Source organism: Hyla sarda, chromosome 8 (genome assembly GCF_029499605.1).
Source record: "Hyla sarda isolate aHylSar1 chromosome 8, aHylSar1.hap1, whole genome shotgun sequence".
NCBI classification, from domain to species: Eukaryota; Metazoa; Chordata; class Amphibia; order Anura; family Hylidae; genus Hyla; species Hyla sarda.
In genome coordinates, this window is record NC_079196.1 from 210,918,339 (window position 1) to 210,942,774 (window position 24,436).

General features: G+C 46.6%; 1 protein-coding gene across 3 annotated transcripts in view; it reads right to left on the reverse strand.

The window, feature by feature from the left end:
• BRICD5 (BRICHOS domain containing 5) overlaps window positions 1-23,126 on the reverse strand; it is a 25,853-nt gene extending 2,727 nt beyond the window's left edge. The window contains exons 1-6 of one of the 3 annotated variants that reach the window (XM_056536890.1): window positions 22,999-23,126; window positions 22,720-22,893; window positions 10,590-10,730; window positions 5,084-5,233; window positions 2,608-2,715; window positions 948-1,085 (exon numbers count right to left, since the gene is read on the reverse strand). In XM_056536890.1, the coding sequence (XP_056392865.1) occupies window positions 948-1,085; window positions 2,608-2,715; window positions 5,084-5,233; window positions 10,590-10,730; window positions 22,720-22,743 (561 nt within the window). In that variant the 5' untranslated portion in view covers window positions 22,744-22,893; window positions 22,999-23,126. Of the gene's footprint in view, window positions 1-931; window positions 1,086-2,607; window positions 2,716-5,083; window positions 5,234-10,589; window positions 10,731-22,719; window positions 22,975-22,998 lie in introns of those variants that run through there. The other 2 variants (XM_056536891.1, XM_056536892.1) reach the window with 2 other exon arrangements.
• Between the last annotated feature and the right edge of the window lie 1,310 nt (window positions 23,127-24,436).

Genomic DNA, 24,436 nt, shown 5'->3' on the forward strand with positions numbered 1-24,436 from the left:
ATTTTTCAGAGGCCTTTTCAATAGTGAAAGAAGCGATCTGATTGGTTGCTATGGGCAACTGGGCAATTTTTCCCTCTTGACAGGTTTTGATAAATCTCCCCCATAAGTCTTAGTCTAGATTTTTTTTCTTGGTTTGCAGTGCATTGTCTCCTAACTAGTGGGCCTCTAGCTGTTGCAAAACTACAACTCCCAGCATGCCCGGACAGCCTTTGGCTGTCCGGGCATGCTGGGAGCTGTAGTTTTGCAACAGCTGAAGGCACCCTGGTTGAGTAACACTGCTGTAGATGGATAAATTTAAAAAAAATAGGGGTTATCCAGGAAGAGAAAAACTGAGCTCATTTCTTCCAAAAACACCACCCTTGTCCTCAGGTTGTGCGTGGTATTGAATCCCAGTTACATTGAAGTGAATAAAGACAAGTTGTAATACCACTCACAACCTGAGGACGGGGGTGGTGCTGTTTTTGGGGGAAAAAAAAATCGCTTTGGTTTTCTATTCCTGGACAACCCCCTTAAAGGGGTTATCCAGGAAAAAACTTTTTTTTATATATCAACTGGCTCCAGAAAGTTAAACAGATTTTTAAATTACTTCTATTAAAAAATCTTAATCCTTTCAGTACTTATGAGCTTCTGAAGTTTAGGTTGTTCTTTTCTGTCTAAGTGCTCTCTGATGACACGTGTCTCGGGAACCGCCCAGTTTAGAAGAGGTTTGCTATGGGAATTTGCTTCTAAACTGGGCGTTTCCCGAGACAGGTGTCATCAGAGAGCACTTAGACAGAAAAGAACAACCTTAACTTCAGAAGCTCATAAGTACTGAAAGGATTAAGATGTTTTTAATAGAAGGAATTTACAAATCTGTTTAACTTTCTGGAACCAGTTGATATATATATAAAAAAAAGTTTTTTCCTGGAATACCCCTTTAAGAATGACTTACCTTCGCTCTTTTTTACCCAGTAAATAGGGAGCTGGTCACACAATATTTGGACAGGTTCCCCTACAAGTTCATGATTGACTTTTCGACCTCCTATTACACCGAGGAACTCGCGGTAGTAACGTGTCCTGTTGTTCTGCAGGAAGAGGATGCTGTCCTGTTGTAAAATAGCAAGAAAAAGGTGAGTGAAACAACCAAAGGAGGTGAGATGGACAAATCTAATAGGCACAAAATGGCGGACGTTCACTTTAAAGGGCCATATAGTGTGTGTATGTGTATATATACAGATAACTCAATGGGGGGAGATTTATCAAAACCTGTCCAGAGGGAAAGTTGCTGAGTTGCCCATAGCAACCAATCAGATCGCTTCTTTCACTTTTGAAAAGGCCTCTGCAAAATGAAAGCAGCGATCTGATTGGTTGCTATGGGCAACTCGGCAACGTTTCCTCTGGACAGGTTTTGATAAATCTCCCCCAATGTGTATATGTTCCACACGTCCAAACGGCTAAAGATATGAACATGAAACTTGTTACTTATATGTCAACAATAAACATAGGAAAGGTGATTTAACCCTTACTCACCCCCATATGCCAGAATCTGTGTTTTTGTTTAAAGTCCCATACAAGTCTATGGGAAATATATGTTACAGCAAAACTTCCAAACAGCTGGAGATATTTTGATAATACTCGGTCACTTGTTACTTAAATGTCCACTAAAAATATAGGATCGTTCATTTCAACCCTAACCTACCCTTATTTGCGAGGGTCGGGGTTTTTGTTTAAAGTCCCATGCAAATCTATGGGAAATGTATGTTCCAGCATAACTTCTGTACGGCTGGAGATAGTTCGATAATACTTGGTCGCATGTTACTTATATGTCAAATAAAAATATATAATAGTTAAATTAACCCCTAACCTACCCCCATATGTGAAGGATGGGGTTTTTGTTTCAAGTCATCTGCAAGTATGTGGGACTTCTGGAGCCTTACTCCACAAGCTCCACTTCCTCCTTTGTTTCTTTTCCTCCCCCACAAGACTGAGGTAGGAAAAAATCGAGTAGTGCCGAGTACTCAGCTAATATATATATACAGAATAATAATAGAAGCAGCACTTCCAATGCTGGAATAAAGCTACTTCTTTAACTTATCCTCGGAGTGTTGCAACATTTTTCAAATCCTATATATATATTTTCTATATACCGTGTATATGTGTATATGTATGTATATATATATATATATATATATATATATATATATATATATAATCCAAAAATAAGCAGCACATCAAGAAAGGTAGGCAGGGTGCACGCATGCTGGAGCCCCGGTCCTCTGGTTCCTTGATAATAATAGTAGTAATATGCAGCACACCGAAATGTAATGCAAAGTGCTTTATTCCATGTGGTACAAAAGCGACGTTTCGCCGGCCTCACGCCAGCATTCTCAAGTGATGATGAGTGATACAAACGGGCATATATACACACCGCCCACAATCATGTCACAGTTATGATGTCACTAATTGATTGTGGGCGGTGTGTATATATGCCCGTTTGTATCACTCATCATCACTTGAGAATGCTGGCGTGAGGCCGGCGAAACGTCGCTTTTGTACCACATGGAATAAAGCACTTTGCATTACATTTCAGTGTGCTGAAATATATACATAAAGATTGTAATATCTGACCTTGGCTACAGACATGTTTAGGAAGGAATGTATATTTTCCATATCTCTCATCTCCATGCGGCGAAGGAAACAGGATTTTTCTCCAGCAGCCTTATAGCAAACCAGTCCCTGTGGGAAATGTATAGAAAGGTAATGAATAAAGAATAGGGCCCATGTATAGTAACATGTTACATAGATTCTATAGCATGTGACATATTGTGATTAGGGATCATTTCAGTTACAGGATCAGTGAGAATCCAAGCAAGATTGTGTAAATCTATCAAGCTATCATTTAGCCAGTTACCCTGTCTTCATAGAAATATACAGCTATCAGGGTATGTTCACACTGCGGAATCTCCGCTCGCTGAATTCCGCGAGCGGAGATTCAGTCTGGCGGCCGCCGAAAAAATACTTCAGTAGCAGGACCGAGCGGCACTGCGTCGTCACCATTGACAGCTATGCAGTGCTCGCGGAATTTAGAACAAAGAATGAACATGTTCATCCTCTGTGTGGAACAATTTCCATGGCGGATGCAATTCAATGCAATTCACCTAATGAGCCCAATCTAATGACAGCAGCAGTATATGGATAGAGGTGGCGGGGAGGTGTATAACTATTATATATCCTGATCCCATAGAAACAGCAGCAGTAGTAGTAGAACGATAGAGCTGGAGGGAAGGTTTAAAGGAGATAGCTGCAGCAGTATACAGATAGAGCTGGAGGAGAGGTGTTTAACTACTATATATCCTGATCCCATAGAGATAGCAGCAGTATACAGATAGAGCTGGAGGAGAGGTGTATAACTAATATATATTCCCATAGAAATAGCAGCAGTATACAGATAGAGCTGGAGGGGAGGTGTATAACTCCTATATATCCTGATCCCGTATAGATAACAGCAGTATACAGACAGAGCTGGAGGGGAGGGGTCTGGAAGCAGCTAGAAGAGATCTAATAGGTAATAATGTCATCCTGTAGTTCACAGGAAGTCAGCGGACACAAGACTGACTACTTCCTCTAAAACATTAAGCACAGTGATTTTCTGTGAGTCAGACCTGTAATCACATGACCAAGTTACTGTAAGAAAACACATGAATAAAACTGTGCTGGAATGAAACAAATGGAGCTGCAGGACTAGTGATGGTGAGTAAACTGTGCATCATGTTATAGAGCAGAAGTGTCAGTAGATTGGACCAGTTCTCTTTAAATCTGGCGCACTTAGTCCTGATGAAAAATACAGTAATAATAACTGGAGGAGACCATTCATTTCATGAAACCTTTGACATTTATGATCAGTGGGAAACCTGTTCCTGGGATCCACTCCAGTTGCTAAGTGAACGGTGTTACAGATTTAGGCGCTGCTCACATGATGGAATTTCTGGATCAAGCTTGCAGCAGTCTCCCATTGACTTCAATAGGAGGCTGCTGCATTGTTCACGCTGTCAAATTTCTGCCTCAGATGTGAATTCTGACGGAAGAATCAACTTGGTTAGGCAGAAATTTCGTAGTGTGAACAGGCTCAGTCTGCTCTCTGAGGAAAACCAAACAGAGTCAATCAGAAAGCAAAGGAATATATAGTTTATGTGAGAGTTTTGGTCCCTTTGTTTTAGTGATCATTAGTGGTCTCAGCACCCAGACCACCATGGATCAAAACATCTGACACATCATAAGCTTAACTTGAATTATAGTCACGGTTTAAAGGGGTATTCTGGCCAAAGACATCTTTTCCCCTATCCAAAGTACGATGCCTGATCGAGGGGGTCCCGCCGCTGGGACAAGATTCCTGATCGCGGGGGTCCACGTTCTAGAGGTTTACGGAACTGGAGACGTCAGGCCACGCCCCCTCCCATAGACATTAATGTAGGGGGCATGACGTCCTTTGGATAAGGGGATAAGATGTCTTTGATTGGAATACCCCTTTTAATGTTGGTTCTTAAAGGGGTACTCCGGTGGAAAACCTTTTTTTTTTTTAATTTTTTTTGTTTGTTTTTTTTAATCAACGTTTGCCAGAAAGTTAAACAGATTTGTAAATTACTTCTATAAAAAAATCTTAATCCTTCCAGTACTACTTAGCTGCTGAATACAACAGAGGAAATTATTTTCTTTTTGGAACACAGAGCTCTCTGCTGACCTCATGACCACAGTGCTCTCTGCTGACACCTCTGTCCATTTTAAGAACTGTCCAGAGTGGGAGAAAATCCCCATAGAAAATATATGCTGCTCTGGACAGTTCCTAAAAATGGACAGAGATGTCAGCAGAGAGCACTGTGCTCATGATGTCAGCAGAGAGCTCTGTGTTCCAAAAAGAAAAAAATTTCCTCTGTAGTATTCAGCAGCTAATAAGTACTGGAAGGATTAAGATTTTTTTTAATAGAAATAATTTGCAAATCTGTTTAACTTTCTGGCACCAGTTGATATAAAAAAAAAGGTTTCCGCCGGAGTACCCCTTTAATAGGAGGCGCTCTCTATATCCTGTTATAGTCCCACCACTACTTACATGTTTGCTGTCAAATAACACCACTGAGGTCTGATTTCGGGAGGTCACGCGGTAGGTGACGGTATTCCTCCGCTTGTCTGTAATGGTAGACTGGTTCACTGAGGAGCCCTGCAGGTTCTTGTAGGTCAGTCGGACAACCTGTAACAGAGGCTGAACATAAAGGCTGTAAGGGTTTGGTCAATGGTCGGTCTAAGGCTGGGTTCACACTGCGGAATCTCTGGGCAGAATTTCTGCATTAGATCCCACGGGTGGCACTAGGACCGTGCAGACTGCATTGCCGTCTACATAGATGGCAATGCATTACTGAGCAGATCTTCCAAAAGATCCACCAAGAAATGCATTGCCGTCTATGGGGGCAACAATCCAGTCCGGTCGGTCCTAGCGCCACCCTTGGGATCTCCTGCAGAAATTCCGGAGATTTCGCAGTGTGAACCTAGTCTTAGGGTCTATTCACACTGCAGAATTTCCGCCTTAAAGGAGTATTCTATCATTTTTTTGTTATTTGACTATGCTACAAGGGCTGTAAAGTTAGTGTAGTACATAATATAGTGTCTGTACCTGTGTGTGACGGTTTTCTCACAATTCTTCTGTGATTTTCACCCCAATATTTATTTTTAACAGCATACAAAATGACTGTTGTCTCAGATATTTCCCAGGTTGCAATGTGGCCGAGACATTACATCACTAGTCAGCTGATGACAGGGAGCCTGTCTGCTTCAATGGGTGGAGGGATCAATCTGCAACTAATGCAACAGCTGGAGGCACCCTGATTGAAAACCACAGGTCTTTTGAATGGATGCAGCTCATTTATGTTTCAATGGGTGGGGTGGCTGATGTGTGGGAGGGAGGAAAATGGAATTATGGGATTTGTAGGCAAAAGAAGAAAAGTCAAACAGGAAATACCAGTTCACAAAAAGCTAGCCACAGTGTTATGGTAATCTCACAACATAGCCATTTATCCCCTAGACAAGCGCAGATCCTTCCTAAGCATGTCCATTACTGTCTGCCAGGTACGTACTAAAATCACATTATGGGGGAGAACCCCTTTAAATTAAAGCCCATAGACTTCTATGGGAATTCCACAAGCTGAAATTCAGTAGTATGAATCGGAGTGCAGAATCCCATAAAAGTCTATAGGCTTTAATTTGAGGCGGATTTCCACAAGCGGAATTTCTGCAGGAGATCCCACGGGCGGCACTAGGACCGTGCAGACTGCATTGCCATCCCCATAGATGTCAATAGACTTTTGTGAATTGTATCCACATCAGAAAGTTCTATAGGTCACATGACTTCAGCACAATCTCCCTGCTGCCCCCTACTGTTTGTGTCCAGCAGCAACAATACCAGGAGAACTTTGACGATTGTACTGTATTAATATTATTTCTTTTTTATAGGGCCCGTGTTACCGGGACGCTATACATATAAAAAGGGCTAAAATACAGAACACAAACACCGTTACATTGAATAAATGGCCTTCGGATGTAGTGTAGTTTTGCAACAGCTGGAGGCACCCTGGTTGGGAAACACTGCTGTAAGGTAAGCAGCAATGCATACAATACAGTGATCCCTCAACTTACAATGGCCTCAACATACAATAGTTTCAACATACAATGGTCTTTTCTGGACCATCATAACTTGAAACCAGACTCAACATACAATGCTATGGACTGTCCAGATCTGTGAAACGTGTCACAACTGGAGGAACTGACCAATCAGAATGGGCATTTTACTGGTAAATCACCTCTATTAGTGAAGCACATGCACTGACTGGTGTCTGTTAGCGCCCCCTACAGTACAGAGAGGTATTACATGTTCTGTACTACTCTTTACCTGTATTACTGAAGTGTATGCACTGACTGGTGTCTGGTAGCGCCCCCTACAGTACAGGGAGGTATTACATGTTCTATACTACTCTTTACCTGTATTACTGAAGTGTATGCACTGACTGGTGTCTGGTAGTGCCCCCTACAGTACAGGGAGGTATTACATGTTCTGTACTATTTACCTGTATTACTGAAGTGTATGCACTGACTGGTGTCTGGTAGCGCCCCCTACAGTACAGGGAGGTAATACATGTTCTGTACTACTCTTTACCTGTATTACTGAAGTGTATGCACTGACTGGTGTCTGGTAGCGCCCCCTACATTACAGGGAGGTATTACATGTTCTGTACTACTCTTTACCTGTATTACTGAAGTGTATGCACTGACTGGTGTCTGGTAGCGCCCCCTACAGTACAGGGAGGAACTACAAGTTCTGTACTACTCCTTACCTGTGCCAGGGTTAGCTGCTCCTTTGGACACCAAGTGAGGGCGGCTCCATTTGGGGCACTGGGTGTACTGTATAGGACCCCGATGAAGCTCCTGTCCTCTACATAAACCATTGTTTCCCAACCAGGGTGCCTCCAGCTGTTGCAAAACTACAACTCCCAGCATGCCCGGACAGCCAACGGCTGTCCGGGCATGCTGGGAGTTGTAGTTTTGCAACAGCTGGAGGCACCCTGGTTGGGAAACACTGACATAGAAAGTGATTTACAGCTCCCAGCAGATCTTTCTTACTTTTATATGTAAGGATTTGCTTTATCTATATTAGTTATCTACTTATTTTGTTTAATCCTCACTTTTTCCTATTTTTGGACGACATTTTGGTGGCTTCAGAACCAATTACCAGGTTTCCATAGAGTTCTGGTCTCAACATACAATGGTCGTCCTGGAACCAATTAATATTGTAACTTGAGGGACCCCTGTACTGTATGCATCACCGCTCATCTGTTTGTCGAAGTTATCGGTGATGCAGGTGCAACAGACACAATTCTGGACACCTCTACTCGGACTAAACTACAGCGGGGTCTCACAGAGGGACTCTCGGTACCGGCACCATAAAGTGTCCTGGCTCTGCCCCAACCACCAGGAACACCTCTGGAACTGTCAGCATGCAGAATTTCACATTGCATTGCCGCTCGTCTGCCCGGCCTGGCAAATACACTACAATATAGGCATAGCCGCCATTGACAGAGCTCATGCTTCAGCTTGACCTGAACAGGAGGGGGCAGTAGGGAGAGTGTCAAAATGACGTGACCTTCAGAACTTCCTGTTGTAGGTTATGTTCACTCTGAGGAATTGGGGCGGAAATCACGCTGAAGATTTCCACCCCAAAATACAGTTTTTTTTTCCCGCTCAGAATTAGCAGCGATTTCATGCGGAAATGCAGGTTTCATGCGGATCAATACTCCTCTTTCAAATACTCCTTATTTTTTTTTTTCAATGCAGAAATTCCGCACGGATTCCTCGTAGAAATGCTTCCAATAAACTGTGTTGTTTAATTTAATTATAATTTAATTTTTTTTTTTTTTTATAAATAATCATAAATCACAAAGATATGTTTAAATTTAATTGCTCTAAAAACAAGTCTTAGGGTACGTTCACACGTGCAGATTTTTTAGCGTGTTTTCCGCTGCGTATTTGAAAGTGGGCGGGCTCTTCTCGGCTGTCCGCAGCAGATTTTCCGTGGCAGAAAATCCGCCGCAGTCCCTACTGACTTCAATGGGGCTTGCGGAGGATTTTCCGCAGTGTACATTCCACCGCGGAAAATCTGCTGCGGACAGCCGAGAAGAGCCCGCCCACTTTCAAATACACAGCGGGAAAACCCGCTGAAAAATCCGCGCGTGTGAACGTACCCTTAGGGTGGGTTCACACCACGATTTTACTATACGGTTTCATAAAAAAAAAAAACGTGCAACCGTACAGAAAACCGCGCCCATAGACTTCCCATTCAAAACCGTATGCACCATATTGTGTACGGTTGTCTACGTTTTTCAAACCATACAGTTTTTTACTTTTTTTTTTTTTGGGACAGAAAACCGTGGCGTTTTTGGTCCAGGTGAAAAACTGTATTAAACCGTATACGTTTTTTTTTTTTAACATACATGGGAGTCAATGGGAACTGTACAGAACTGTATGTGCGTACGGTTCCATCCGGTTTTCACCATACGGTTTGACTTTGCACAGTTTTTTTTCTTGGAATTTCAATCAAACAAGTGAAACTTTATTCATAATGGAGTGAAAAGTTAAAAGCGTATACATTTTTTTCTTAAAAACGGACATCATTTTTCAAACCGTATACGGATAAAAATTTGTTCACACATTTTGATACAGTTTAGTCAGGTTTTGAGGAATCCGTTTATCAGAAACCTGATACAGGAACTGTATTGCAAAAACGTGGTGTGAACCCAGCCTTAGGGTCTATTCACACGGCACAATTTCCGCCTCAAATAAAAGCCCATAGACTTCTATAGGATTCCGCACTCCCATTCAACCTTCTGAAATTCCGCTTGCGCACTTCCATTCCGCCGTGTGAATAGACCCTTAGGCTATGTTCACACAGACTGATTTCCACAATTATGCACAACGGAATTGTGACAAAATTTCTGTGTTCTCTATACACAGAATTCTGCCAAAATTTAGCTTCTTTCATTTTTCAGAGGCCTTTTCAAAAGTGAAAGTAGCGATCTGATTGGTTGCTATGGGCAACTCGGCAACTTTCCTCTGGACGGGTTTTAATAAATCTCCCCCAATGGGCTTTAAAGGGGTACTCTGGTGGAAAACATTTTTTTTTTTAAATCAACTGGTGCCAGAAAGTTAAACAGATTTGTAAATTACTTCTATAAAAAAAATCTTTATCCTTCCAGTACTTTTTAGCAGCTGTATGCTATAGAGGAAATTCTTTTTTTCTTTTTTAATTTCTTTTTTGTCTTGTCCACAGTGCTCTCTGCTGACACCTGATGCCCGTATCAGGAACTGTCCGGAGCAGGAGAAAATCCCCATAGCAAACCTATGCTGCTCTGGACAGTTCCTGACACGGACAGAGGTGTCAGCAGAGAGCACTGTGGACAAGACAAAAAAGAAATGAAAAAAGAAAATAATTTCCTCTATAGCATACAGCTGCTAATAAGTACTGGAAGGATAAAGATTTTTTAAATTGAAGTAATTTACAAATCTGTTTATTTTTTTTTTTAAATTAAAGTTAAAGTTTTCCACTGGAGTACCCCTTTTAAATTTATTTTTTGTAAAATTCCACACGTAATATTCTGCCTTGTGGACCTATCCCTAGGTTGTGTGCACACTATGGAATCTCACGCCTGGAGATATCGATGGCAATGCAGTTCTGTGCGGAATTCTGCCAAAAACACGATCATGTTCATTCTTTCGGCAGAGTCCAGAATTTTAATTTCTACTGTGGAAATCCTGCAGTTTGCGCGGTGCAGCAGAATTCTAACGAAAACAATGGGAGGCTGCTGCTGCTGCTGCCTTGGAATTTCTCAGCTGGGAAATTCTGTAGTGTGAATAGGGCCCTAAGATTTCAAAGCCCGTTCTCATGCATTGTATGGTAATTTGCTCTGAATTTGCAGAGCGGATTCTGTGCCGTAAATAAGACCCGAGTCTGAACGGGGGGGCCCTACAATTGTTCCTCCTCCAGAGATGGACAAAGTAGTAGTATCAGTCTATACCTTTGCTTTACTATCTTTCCATCCTAAAACGCCGACCACACTTATTCCCACAATGGAGAAGAGAAGCGCCACCGCCAGGAAGCCCCAGAATATCCTAGTAGCCGCTTTCGATCTTCCTCGCGGTCCTCTGTCGGCGGGAGGCTGGAGGGAAATAAATTAGGGTCAGTTTGTGTTCTCTTTTATGGTGCCGGAAATTTATTTCCTAAAAGCATGTGGTAATGTTGAGCACGAATATTCGTAATGCAAATTTTTATTGCGAATATCGGAACTTCACGATTTCGCAAATATTTAGAATATAGTGCTATGTGGGTTTTTTTGTGTTTTTTTTTCACATGCAAATATTTATGCAAATGTGTATGCAAATTTTTAGCATGCAAATTTTTAGCATGCAAATTTCCGATGCAAATTTTTGCATGCAAATTTTTGCATGGAAAAAAGTGAACAAACATAGCGAATATGCGAATTTCGCGAATATAGGACGAATACTCGTACATATATTCAGGAAATATCGCGAATTCGAAAATGGCTAATGTCGCTCATCACTAGTGATGAGCAGAAGGGGCTATATTCGAATTCGCGATATTTTGCGCATATATACACGGATGATTATTCGTCCTTTGTTGGCGAAATTCGCATATTCGCTATGTTTGTTCACTTTTTATTCCTTGTGAAAATTTGCATAAAAATTTGCATGTGAAACAAAAATACACGAAAATTTGCATGAAAAATGCGCATAAAAATTTTCAAGTGAAAAAAAAACAAAAAAAATATTCGTCATTACGAATATATAGATAGCACTATATTCTAAATAATAGCAAAATCGCAAAGTGCCGATATTCGCGATAAAAATTCGCATTACGAATATTCGTGCTCAACACTACTCATCACTAGTAAGGAAATAGTAAGCAGGTAGAAGGACAGCACTCACCGGTAACGCGAAAATTTCTTTATTCACCAACATGCATGCAACCAGATGGCGGGGAGTACAAACATGGATGCAGGGGCGTTTCACGCCCCTGCATCCATGTTTGTACTCCCCGCCATCTGGTTGCATGCACGTTGGTGAATAAATCATTTTTCTGCGTTACCGGTAGTGTTGAGCACGAATATTTGAAATGCTAATTTTTACCGCGAATATCGGCACTTTGTGATTTCGCGAATATGTAGAATATAGTGATATATATTTGTAATGATGAACATTTGTTTTTGTTTTTTTGCGAATATGCAAATATTTGCTAATATACGAATTTGCAAATATCGGCACTTCCAGTCCCTCCCTTCTTTTAGGTGAAAGCTATAATCGCGCATGTGCACAATGCGAATTTCATTACGAATTTTCACATGAAGAAAAAAAACAACATAGCGAATATGCGAATTTCTCGAATAGAGGACAAATATTTGGCCATATATTCAGGAAATATCGCAAATTTGAATATGGCCTATGCCGCTCATCACTAGTTACCGGTGAGTGCTGTCCTTCTACCTGCTTACTATTTATGAGTTTATGTCTTTTGATGGACGTTGCACTTCAGCGTGCGGTAATGCATGCTAGGTCCTGGCGATAGACGTGACACCTGCTTACCTGTACGGGATGACTCTGGTGTCAGGTGAGTGCCACCTCCGGTCTCTAGTTTGGAATATGGTAAGGGAAGCCAAGAAAACACTAGGTCATTGGTCTCTAAATTGTGGACCTCCAGTTGTTGCAAACTACAACACACACATGAATGCTGTCAGAGTAGGCCGCAGGCATCGCTGGACCTGCGTCCTGCACTGAGAGCAAATTGGAACCTCAGGAAGTGCAGGCGCGGATGGCATCACTTATTGGCGCCTGGACTGCGGAGGGGAAAAGAGGATGCTGGGCTCTACTGCATGGGAGAGGGGGTTATGTGTTTAATTTTTTACTATTCTGGCATTAAGGGGGGGGGGGGGGCTGCCTTCATAATTGAGAGAGAGTACCTACCTAAGAATATACAAGGGGGCTACTATCTATCTCTTGGGGGGAGCTACCTACCTAGGAATGTACCTTGCTGCTAGGGGGAGCTACCTATCTAAAGACATACCTAACTGTTGGGTTACATACCTACTGGGGGTGAAGCTACCTACCTGCAGATGTAAGTGCTATTGGGAGGGGGGCTACCTTTCTAAGAGCAAACCTGTCTACTGGGGCAGTAATTAAGTACCAAAGGAGGAGGGGGTACCTAACAACAGATGCACTTGCCTGCTTGGGGGAGTACCTACATAAGGGAGCACCAACCTACATTGGGGGGGGGGGGCGCTACCTACCTGAGAACATAGCTGCCTATGGGGGAGGGCAACCTGAGGACATATCTGCCTAATGGAGGGAGGTTTTATTTTATTCACATTTTGTTTTGTTGCAGCTTTATGCCAAAATCTTTGATAGATTTTTACGCTTAAAATTAATCTCTGCCTCCTCCCAATTCTAGACCATCTCCTGTAGAAAGGATTGTGTGAAGACACAGATCTGGAGATGGGGAGACAACATTTCTGCTGCACGGAAAGTTCCCCAGAGCTCAGTGACCGCCATAATTCTTACATGGAAGAAGGAACAACCAGGACTCTTCTTAGAGCTGCCGCCCCACCAAACTAAGTAATCGGGGATAAGGGCCTTGGTAAGAGAGGAAGCCACGAACCCAATAGTCTCCCTTGCTCCGCTCCAAAGATCTTGTGTGAAGATGGGAGAAACTTCCAGAAGGAGCAAAACCATCACTGAAAAATTAACCAAGAATGAAGTTTTGGCCTAGATTCCAAATGTCTGGAGGAAACCAGGCACTGCCCCTCACCTGCCCAATACCATCCCTACAGTGATCATGGTGGGGGCAGCATCATGTCTGGGGGAAACCAGGCACTGCCCATCACCTGCCGAATACCATCCCTACAGTGATCATGGTGGGGGCAGAATCATGTCTGGGGGAAACCAGGCACTGCCCATCACCTTCCCAATACCATCCCTACAGTGATCATGGTGGGGGCAGCATCATGTGTGGGGGAAACCAGGCAATGCCCATCACCTACCCAATACCATCCCTACACTGATCATGGTGGGGGCAGCATCATGTCTGGAGGATACCAGGCTTTTCCCATCACCTGCCCAGTACCATCACTACAGTGATCATGGTGGGGGCAGCATCATGTCTGGAGGAAACCAGGCACTGCCCATCACCTGCCGAATACCATCCCGATAGTAATCATGGTGGGGGCAGCATCATGTCTGGGGGAAACCAGGCACTGCCCAATACCATCCCTACAGTGATCATGGTGGGGGCAGCACCATGTCTGGACAAAACCAGTCACTGCCCATCACCTGCCCAATACCATCCCTACAGTGATCATGGTGGGGGCAGCATCATGTCTGGGGGAAACCAGACACTGCCCATCACCTGCCCAATACCATCCCTACAGTGATCATGTTGGGGGCAGCATCATGTCTGGGGGAAACCAGACACTGCCCATCACCTGCCCAATACCATCCCTACAGTGATCATGGTGGGGGCAGAATCATGTCTGGGGGAAACCAGGCACTGCCCATCACCTGTCAATACCATCCCTACAGTGATCATGGTGGGGGCAGCATCATGTGTGGGGGAAACCAGGCAATGCCCATCACCTACCCAATACCATCCCTACACTGATCATGGTGGGGGCAGCATCATGTCTGGAGGATACCAGGCTTTTCCCATCACCTGCCCAGTACCATCACTACAGTGATCATGGTGGGGGCAGCATCATGTCTGGAGGAAACCAGGCACTGCCCATCACCTGCCGAATACCATCCCGATAGTAATCATGGTGGGGGCAGCATCATGTCTGGGGGAAACCAGGCACTGCCCAATACCATCCCTACAGTGATCATGGTGGGGGCAGCACCATGTCTGGAGGAAACCAGTCACTGCCCATCACCTGCCCAATACCATCCCTACAGTGATCATGGTGGGGGCAGAATCATGTCTGGGGGAAACCAGGCACTGCCCATCACCTTCCCAATACCATCCCTACAGTGATCATGGTGGGGGCAGCATCATGTGTGGGGGAAACCAGGCAATGCCCATCACCTACCCAATACCATCCCTACACTGATCATGGTGGGGGCAGCATCATGTCTGGAGGATACCAGGCTTTTCCCATCACCTGCCCAGTACCATCACTACAGTGATCATGGTGGGGGCAGCATCATGTCTGGAGGAAACCAGGCACTGCCCATCACCTGCCGAATACCATCCCGATAGTAATCATGGTGGGGGCAGCATCATGTCTGGGGGAAACCAGGCACTGCCCAATACCATCCCTACAGTGATCATGGTGGGGGCAGCACCATGTCTGGACAAAACCAGTCACTGCCCATCACCTGCCCAATACCATCCCTACAGTGATCATGGTGGGGGCAGCATCATGTCTGGGGGAAACCAGACACTGCCCATCACCTGCCCAATACCATCCCTACAGTGATCATGTTGGGGGCAGCATCATGTCTGGGGGAAACCAGACACTGCCCATCACCTGCCCAATACCATCCCTACAGTGATCATGGTGGGGGCAGCATCATGTCTGGGGGAAACCAGACACTGCCCATCACCTGCCCAATACCATCCCTACAGTGATCATGGTGGGGGCAGAATCATGTCTGGGGGAAACCAGGCACTGCCCATCACCTGTCAATACCATCCCTACAGTGATCATGGTGGGGGCAGCATCATGTGTGGGGGAAACCAGGCACTGCCCATCACCTACCCAATACCATCCCTACAGTGATCATGGTGGGGGCAGCATCATGTCTGGAGGAAACCAGGCACTGCCCATCACCTGCCCAATACCATCCCTACAGTGATCATGGTGGGGGCAGCATCATGTCTGGAGGATACCAGGCACTTCCCAATACCATCCCTACAGTGATCATGGTGGGGGCAGCATCATGTCTGGAGGAAACCAAGTACTGCCCATCACCTGCCCAATACCATCCCTACAGTGAACATGGTGAGGGCAGCATCATGTCTGGAGGAAACCAGGCACTGCCCATCACCTGCCCAATACCATCCCTACAGTGATCATGGTGGGGGTAGCATCATGTCTGGAGGAAACCAGGCACTGCCCATCACCTGCCCAATACCATCCCTACAGTGATCATAGTGGGGGAAGCATCATGTCTGAAGGAAATCAGGCACTGCCCATCACCTACCCAATACCATCCCTACAGTGAAGAATGGTGGGGGCAGCATCATGTCTGGGGGAAACCAGGCACTGCCCATCACCTGCCCAATACCATCCCTACAGTGATGGTGGGGGCAGCATCATGTCTGGGGGAAACCAGGCACTGCCCATCACCTGCCCAATACCATCCCTACAGCGATCATGGTGGAGGCAGCATCATGTCTGGAGGAAACCAGGTACTGCACAACACCTGCCCAATACCATCCCTACAGTGATCGTGGTAGGGGCAGCATCATGTCTGGGGGAAACCATGCACTGCCCATCACCTGTCCAATACCATCCTTACAGTGAAGTATGGTGAGGGCAGCAGCATGTCTGGAGGAAAGCAGGCACTGCGCATCACCTGCCCAATACCATCCCTACAGTGATCATGGTGGGGGCAGCATCATGTCTGGAGGAAAGCAGGCACTGCCCACTACCTGCCCAATACCATCCCTACAGTGATCATGGTGGGGGCAGCATCATGTCTGGAGGAAAGCAGGCACTGCCCATCACCTGCCCCATACCATTCCTACAGTGATCATGGTGGGGGCAGCATCATGTCTGGGGGAAACCAGGCACTGCTCATCACCTGCCCAATACAATCCCTACAGTGAAGTATGGTGAGGGCAGCATCATGTCTGGAGGAAACCAGGCACTGCCCCTCACCTGCCCAATACCATCCCTACAGTGATCATGGTGGGGCAGCATCATGTCTGGAGTAAACCAGGCACTGCCCACTACCTGCTCAATACCATCCCCACAGTGATCATGGTGAGGGCAGCATCATGTTTGGGGTTAGCCAGGCACTGCCCAATACCATCCATACAGTGATCATGGTGGGGCAGCATCATGTCTGGGGGAAACCAGGCACTGCCCATCACCTGCCCAATACCATCCCTACAATGATCATGGTGGGGTCAGCATCATGTCTGGAGGAAACCAGGCACTGCCCATCACCTGCCCAATACCATCCCTACAGTGATCATGGTGGGAGCAGCATCATGTCTGGGGGAAACCAGGCACTGTCCATCACCTGCCCAATACCATCCCTACAATGATCATGGTGGGGGCAGCATCATGTCTGGGGGAAACCAGGCACTTCCCATCACCTGCCCAATACCATCCCTACAGTTATCGTGGTGGGGGCAGCATCATGTCTGGAGGAAACCAGGTACTGCCCATCACCTGCCCAATATCATTCTTACAGTGATCATTGTGGGAGCAGCATCATGTCTGGAGGAAACCAGGCACTGCCCATCATCTGCCCAATACCATCCCTACAGTGATCATGGTGGGAGCAGCATCATGTCTGGAGGAAACCAGGCACTGCCCATTACCTGCCCAATACCATCCCTACAGTGATCATGGTGGGAGCCGCATCATGTCTGGGGGAAACCAGGCACTGCCCATCACCCGCCCAATACCATCCCTACAGTGATCATGGTGGGGGTAGCATCATGTCTGGAGGAAACCAGGCACTGCCCATCACCTGCCCAATACCATCCCTACAGTGATCATGGTGGGGGCAGCATCATGTCTGGGGGAAACCAGGCACTGCCCATCACCTGCCCAATACCAACCCTACAGTGATCATGGTGGGGGCAGCATCATGTTGGTGGGAAACCAGGCACTGCCCATCACCTGCCCAATACTATCCCTACAGTGATCATGGTGGGGGCAGCATCATGTCTGGAGGTAACCAGGCACTGCCCATCACCTGCCCAATACCATCCCTACAGTGATCATTTTGGGGGTAGCATCATGTCTGGGGGAAACCTGGCCCTGCCCATCACCTGCCCAATACCATCCCTACAGTGAAGTATGGTGGGGGCAGCATCATGTCTATAGGAAACCAGGCACTGCCCATCACCTGCCCAATACTATCCCTACAGTGATCATGGTGGGGGCAGCATCATGTCTGGAGGAAACCAGGCACTGCCCATCACCTGCCCAATACCATCCCTACAGTGATCATGGTGGGGGCAGCATCATGTCTGGAGGAAACCAGGCACTGCCCATCACCTGCCCAATACCATCCCTACAGTGATCATGGTGGGGGCAGCATCATGTCGGGGGGAGACCAGGCACTGCCCATCACCTGCCCAATACCATCCCTACAGTGATCATGGTGGGGGCAGCATCATGTTGGTGGGAAACCAGGCACTGCCCAATACCATCCCTACAGTGATCATGGTGGGGGCAGCATCATGTCTGGAGGTAACCAGGCACTGCCCATCACCTGCCCAATACCATCCCTACAGTGATCATTGTGGGGGCAGCATCATGTCTGGGGGAAACCAGGCCCTGCCCATCACCTGCCCAATAGCATCCCTACAGTGATCATGGTGGGGGCAGCATCATGTCTGGGGGAAACCAGGCACTGCCCATCACCTACCCAATACCATCCCTACAGTGATCATGGTGGGGGCAGCATCATGTCTGGGGGAAACCAGGCACTGCCCATCACCTGCCCAATACCATCCCTACAGTGATCATGGTGGAGGCAGCATCATGTCTGGAGGAAACCAGGCACTGCCCACTACCTGCCCAATACCATCCCTACAGTGATCATGGTGGAGGCAGCATCATGTCTGGAGGAAACCAGGTACTGCCCAACACCTACCCAATACCATCCCTACAGTGATCGTGGTGGGGGCAGCATCATGTCTGGGGGAAACCAGGTACTGCTCATCACCTGCCCAATACCATCCCTACAGTGATCATGGTGGGGGCAGCATCATGTCTGGGGGAAACCAGGTACTGCTCATCACCTGCCCAATACCATCCCTACAGTGATCATGGTGGGGGCAGCATCATGTCTGGAGGAAACCAGGTACTGCCCATCACCTGTCCAATACCATCCTTACAGTGAAGTATGGTGAGGGCAGCATCATGTCTGGAGGAAAGCAGGCACTGCCCATCACCTGCCCAATACCATCCCTACAGTGATCATGGTGGGGGCAGCATCATGTCTGGAGGAAAGCAGGCACTGCCCACTACCTGCCCAATACCATCCCTACAGTGATCATGGTGGGGGCAGCATCATGTCTGGGGGAAACCAGGCACTGCTCATCACCTGCCCAATACAATCCCTACAGTGAAGTATGGTGAGGGCAGCATCATGTCTGGAGGAAACCAGGCACTGCCCCTCACCTGCCCAATACCATCCCTACAGTGATCATGGTGGGGCAGCATCATGTCTGGAGTAAACCAGGCACTGCCCACTACCTGCCCAATACCATCCCCACAGTGATCATGGTGAGGGCAGCATCATGTTTGGGGTTAGCCAGGCACTGGCCAATACCATCCATACAGTGATCATGGTGGGGTCAGCATCATGTCTGGAGGAAACCAGGCACTGCCCATCACCTGCCCAATGCCATCCCTACAGTGATCATGGTGGGAGCAGCATCATGTCTGGGGGAAACCAGGCACTGCCCATCACCTGCCCAATACCATCCCTACAATGATCATGGTGGGGTCAGCATCATGTCTGGAGGAAACCAGGCACTGCCCATCACCTGTCCAATACCATCCCTACAGTCATCATGGTGGGGGCAGCATCATGTCTGGGGGAAACCAGGCACTTCCCATCACCTGCCCAATACCATCCCTACAGTTATCGTGGTGGGGGCAGCATCATGTTTGGAGGAAACCAGGTACTGCCCATCACCTGCCCAATATCATTCTTACAGTGATCATTGTGGGAGCAGCATCATGTCTGGAGGAAACCAGGCACTGCCCATCACCTGCCCAATACCATCCCTACAGTGATCATGGTGGGAGCAGCATCATGTCTGGAGGAAACCAGGTACTGCCCATCACCTGCCCATCACCTGCCCAATACCATACCTACAGTGATCATGGTGGGGGCAGCATCATGTCTGGAGGAAACCAGTCACTGCCCATCACCTGCCCAATACCATCCCTACAGTGATCATGGTGAGGGCAGCATCATGTATGGGGTTAACTAGGCACTGCCCAATACCATCCCTACAGTGATCATGGGGGGGGGGGGGGAAGCATCATGTTGGTGGGAAACCAGGCACTGCCCATCACCTGCCCAATACTATCCCTACAGTGATCATGGTGGGGGCAGCATCATGTCTGGAGGTAACCAGGCACTGCCCATCACCTGCCCAATACCATCCCTACAGTGATCATTGTGGGGGCAGCATCATGTCTGGGAGAAACCAGGCCCTGCCCATCACCTGCCCAATACCATCCCTACAGTGAAGTATGGTGGGGGCAGCATCATGTCTATAGGAAACCAGGCACTGCCCATCACCTGCCCAATACTATCCCTACAGTGATCATGGTGGGGGCAGCATCATGTCTGGAGGAAACCAGGCACTGCCCATTGCCTGCCCAATACCATCCCTACAGTGATCATGGTGGGAGCAGCATCATGTCGGGGGGAGACCAGGCACTGCCCATCACCTGCCCAATACCATCCCTACAGTGATCATGGTGGGGGCAGCATCATGTCTGGAGGAAACCAGGCACTGCCCATCACCTGCCCAATACCATCCCTACAGTGATCATGGTGGGAGCAGCATCATGTCGGGGGGAGACCAGGCACTGCCCATCACCTGCCCAATACCATCCCTACAGTGATCATGGTGGGGGCAGCATCATGTTGGTGGGAAACCAGGCACTGCCCAATACCATCCCTACAGTGATCATGGTGGGGGCAGCATCATGTCTGGAGGAAACCAGGCACTGCCCATCACCTGCCCAATACCATCCCTACAGTGATCATGGTGGGGGCAGCATCATGTCTGGGGGAAACCAGGCACTGCCCATCACCTGCCCAATATCATCCCTACAGTGATCATGGTGGGGGCATCTCTCTCTCTGTCTCTTTAGAGCTCAGTCAGAGTGACCATTGGGTTCTCTGTCATCTCTCTTATATATGGATTTCTATAGTCCACCTCAGGCAGCAGAGGACCCTGGACCATATACCGTAAGATCCTGAGCGTCCTCTAGTGGTGACTGTGGGCAGCTAGGATTCTATCATAAAACTCTGTGCAGGGGGGTCTGTTTGATGGGACCCCCATGATCACTAGAATGGGGTCCCTTGTCCCCAAATGAATGGAGGAGCTGCCGAACATGTGTGTTACCACTCTGTTCACTTGTTATAGGCCGAGTACTGTACTACATTTATGGGGATCACTCATACTTGTGGGTGTCCGATTGCTGGGTCAGATATTACCTCTGCTGTAGATAGGTGATACATGATAATCTTAGGATACCCCTTTAGAACTCTGTTAACTCTGCTATGTATTTTTATAGTTTTTGGAGTAAAAGGAGTGGATGCACCTGCTGGACAGCCCCCTCATTTATGTCATTGATAAGCATCCCAGCAATCAGACCCCTCACTGATCAGATACCTATCACGCATCCAGATACCCCTTTAAACTTAAAGTGGCCTTGTCATTTGACAAAACTTTTGAGACATTTCGAAAGTTTTGATGAGTCGGGGTTGGGGTGTAGAGCCAGGAAAATGTTCGCTGTCATCTCCGTCCATTCTAAGTCTATGGAACCCATCTAATGCAACTGGACAGAAATTGCAGCAAACCGGGGAGTGAAGTGCACAGCAGCACACTTCTCCCAGCTTGCTCTAATGATGGTGGTCTGAACACCCCGACCCAAAAAAACTTTCCACGTGTCAGTGACATGGTAAAAGTTTTGTTAAATAACATGCACGCTTAAAAAATGTCATGGTCAGATATACATACAGACAAGGACAAATATCTGACCGACAAGGGGCAACATCACACCGGCCCCTCCTCAGATCCCTATCATGTCAAATAATGCAATATGGATCATCAAAATCGTACACCACTCCGCCCCCAGGGACGAGCACAGACATTTTAGGGGGCAGGGCCTGAAGTGAAAAAAGGGCGCTTCTCATACTTATTTATTTAAAAGCCCACATAATGATGCCACACTGCCCAGTGTCAAAAGGGCAGGAGTTCAAGCCCCCATTCTTATCAATGTGTACACGTCCCTGCCGCCCCCATACACCCAATCAAATTCTTCCCCAAATATTAAAGGGAAGAAAACTTTTATTTATTTATTTATTTTTAAATCATCTGGTGCCAGAAAGTTAAACAGATTTGTAAATTACTTCCATAAAAAAAAAAAACGTAATCCTTCCAGTACTTAATAGCTGCTGAATACTACAGAGGAAATTCTTTTCTTTTTGGAACACAGAGAGCTCTCTGCTGACATCACGAGCACAGTGCTCTCTGCTGACATCTATGTCCATTTTAGGAACTGTCTAGAGTAGGAGAAAATCCTCATAGAAAACATATGCTGCTCTGGACAGTTCCTAAAATGGACAGAGGTGTCAGCAGAGAGGTCTGTGTTCCGAAAAGAAAATAATTTCCTCTGTAGTGTTCAGCAGCTAATAAGTACTGGAAGGATTAAGATTTTTTAATAGAAGTAATTTACAAATCTGTTTAACTTTCTGGCACCAGTTGATAAAAAAAAAAAAAAAAAAGTTTTCCACCAGAGTACCCCTTTAAAGATTGGGCTGCCAAAAATTTCGTATCACGTGAGCAAAATGAAGACACAACATTGTATGTAAATATCTGGTTATAGTCAAAAAAAATTTCAATGATCTAAATCGGTGGTCTACAAAGTGTGGACCTCTAGATGTAGCAAAACTACAACTCTCAGCATGCCCGGACAGCCGTTGGCTGTCCGGGCATGCTGAGAGTTGTAGTTTTGCTACATCTGGAGGTCTAAATTAGAATCAAGAAATAATAGAAAACAGCAAAAATATCATATAAAAGCAGCAGCTGACAAAAAACCATCAATAGTTCTAACTCAATGCTCCAAAATTTTAAATATAGGGTCACATGACTGCCTGACACATTGCAGAGCATCTCGCCGGTACAGATAGCGCCTCTCTTACCGTTGAGTCTCCACTCCCCTCCATACTGTGCTGCAGTCCCACTCTCTTCGAGTCCTCGCAATGGAAAGACTGTGCATGGTCCAGGGACAGCACAGGGTAAAGGGCGCGTCCATCAGCACCCGGGCGGCTAGCACCTCCAGGGCCACCTTCTCATCCAGGCTCCACCTGAGAAACCTGAGAGGGAGGAATGTAACAATGACCGGGCTGTGATGAGAAACTGGAAGACGAAAAAAAAATTAGCCCCCCTGGAACTGGAACCAGTCAGATGGAAACACAAACCTGGGCTTTGTACTAAGGGGGTGAAAAGTAAAAAAAAAGGACCTTATCAGTGACAGGATGGAGAGGACGCCAAGTGCACACATTCCTGGCTCTCAACAAGTCACAAAAGACACAGTGTGCGGGAAACCGGGGACTGAAGAGAAGGAACCGGACTTCAAGGAATACGGCAGAACCTAGTAGGCTATCTGCCAGTCAGGGGTACAGGGGTCATCTGTAGTGAAGGGCGGCCAAAAATCGACAAGGATCCAGCCAAGCCTGACAACTGTGGAGATATGTGCCCATCCTCACACCCACCGGGAGGTGAACATCACTATTAGAAATATACACTAAAGGGTCCAGTAGGGTCTTCGGCCTCCTTTGACCTTCAGAACATCAGCAATTCATGGCGGCGTCGATCCCACAAGGTAATGGTTCTGCAGGAATATCGGCCCTTGTGGACGGGATTGCTTCCTGCAGGTGTTCCACATTAGATGGAGGTCCTGACAGGTTCTGAACAGTTTGTTCTACCACGTCCGTGAAATGTAGTAAGAGAAGACGGAGTTAGATCCGGGCACTGTGAAGGCCAGGGAAGCATGGAAGACTTATCTATGACTATATGACTTTAGAAGTCTTCTCAAGGGCAAACAGCTGCCATGGAGGGATGAACTTGGTCTGCCACAACGCTTAGATAAGTCCTATTGTCCAAAATGTCCATCCACAGGTATCAGAGGAACCAGGGTGTGCCAAGAACACATTCCCTTCACCATAAGACCTCCTCCACCAGCCTGCACTGTTTATACCTGACAGGAAGGGGTCATAAGTTCAAGCTGATTGTACCAAATTCTGACACAGATCTGGATCCATCTGACCAGGTCATGTTTCTCCACAGAGATGTGGATCCATCTGACCAGGCCATGTTTCTCTATAAAGATCTGGATCCATCTGACCAGGCCATGTTTCTCTATAAAGATCTGGATCCATCTGACCAGGCCATGTTTCTCTATAAAGATCTGGATCCATCTGACCAGGCCATGTTTCTCTATAAAGATCTGGATCCATCTGACCAGGCCATGTTTCTCTATAAAGATCTGGATCCATCTGACCAGGACATGTTTCTATATAGAGATCTGGATCCATCTGACCAGGTCATGTTTCTTCACATAGATCTGGATCCATCTGACCAGGTCATGTTTCTCCACAGAGATGTGGATCCATCTGACCAGGCCATGTTTCTCTATAGAGATCTGGATCCATCTGACCAGGCCATGTTTCTATATAGAGATCTAGATCCATCTGACCAGGCCATGTTTCTCTATAGAGATCTGGATCCATCTGACAAGGCCATGTTTCTATATGGAGATCTGGATCCATCTGACCAGGTCATGTTTCTCCACAGAGATTTGGATCCATCTGACTAGGCCATGTTTCTAGATAGAGATCTGGATCCATCTGACCAGGT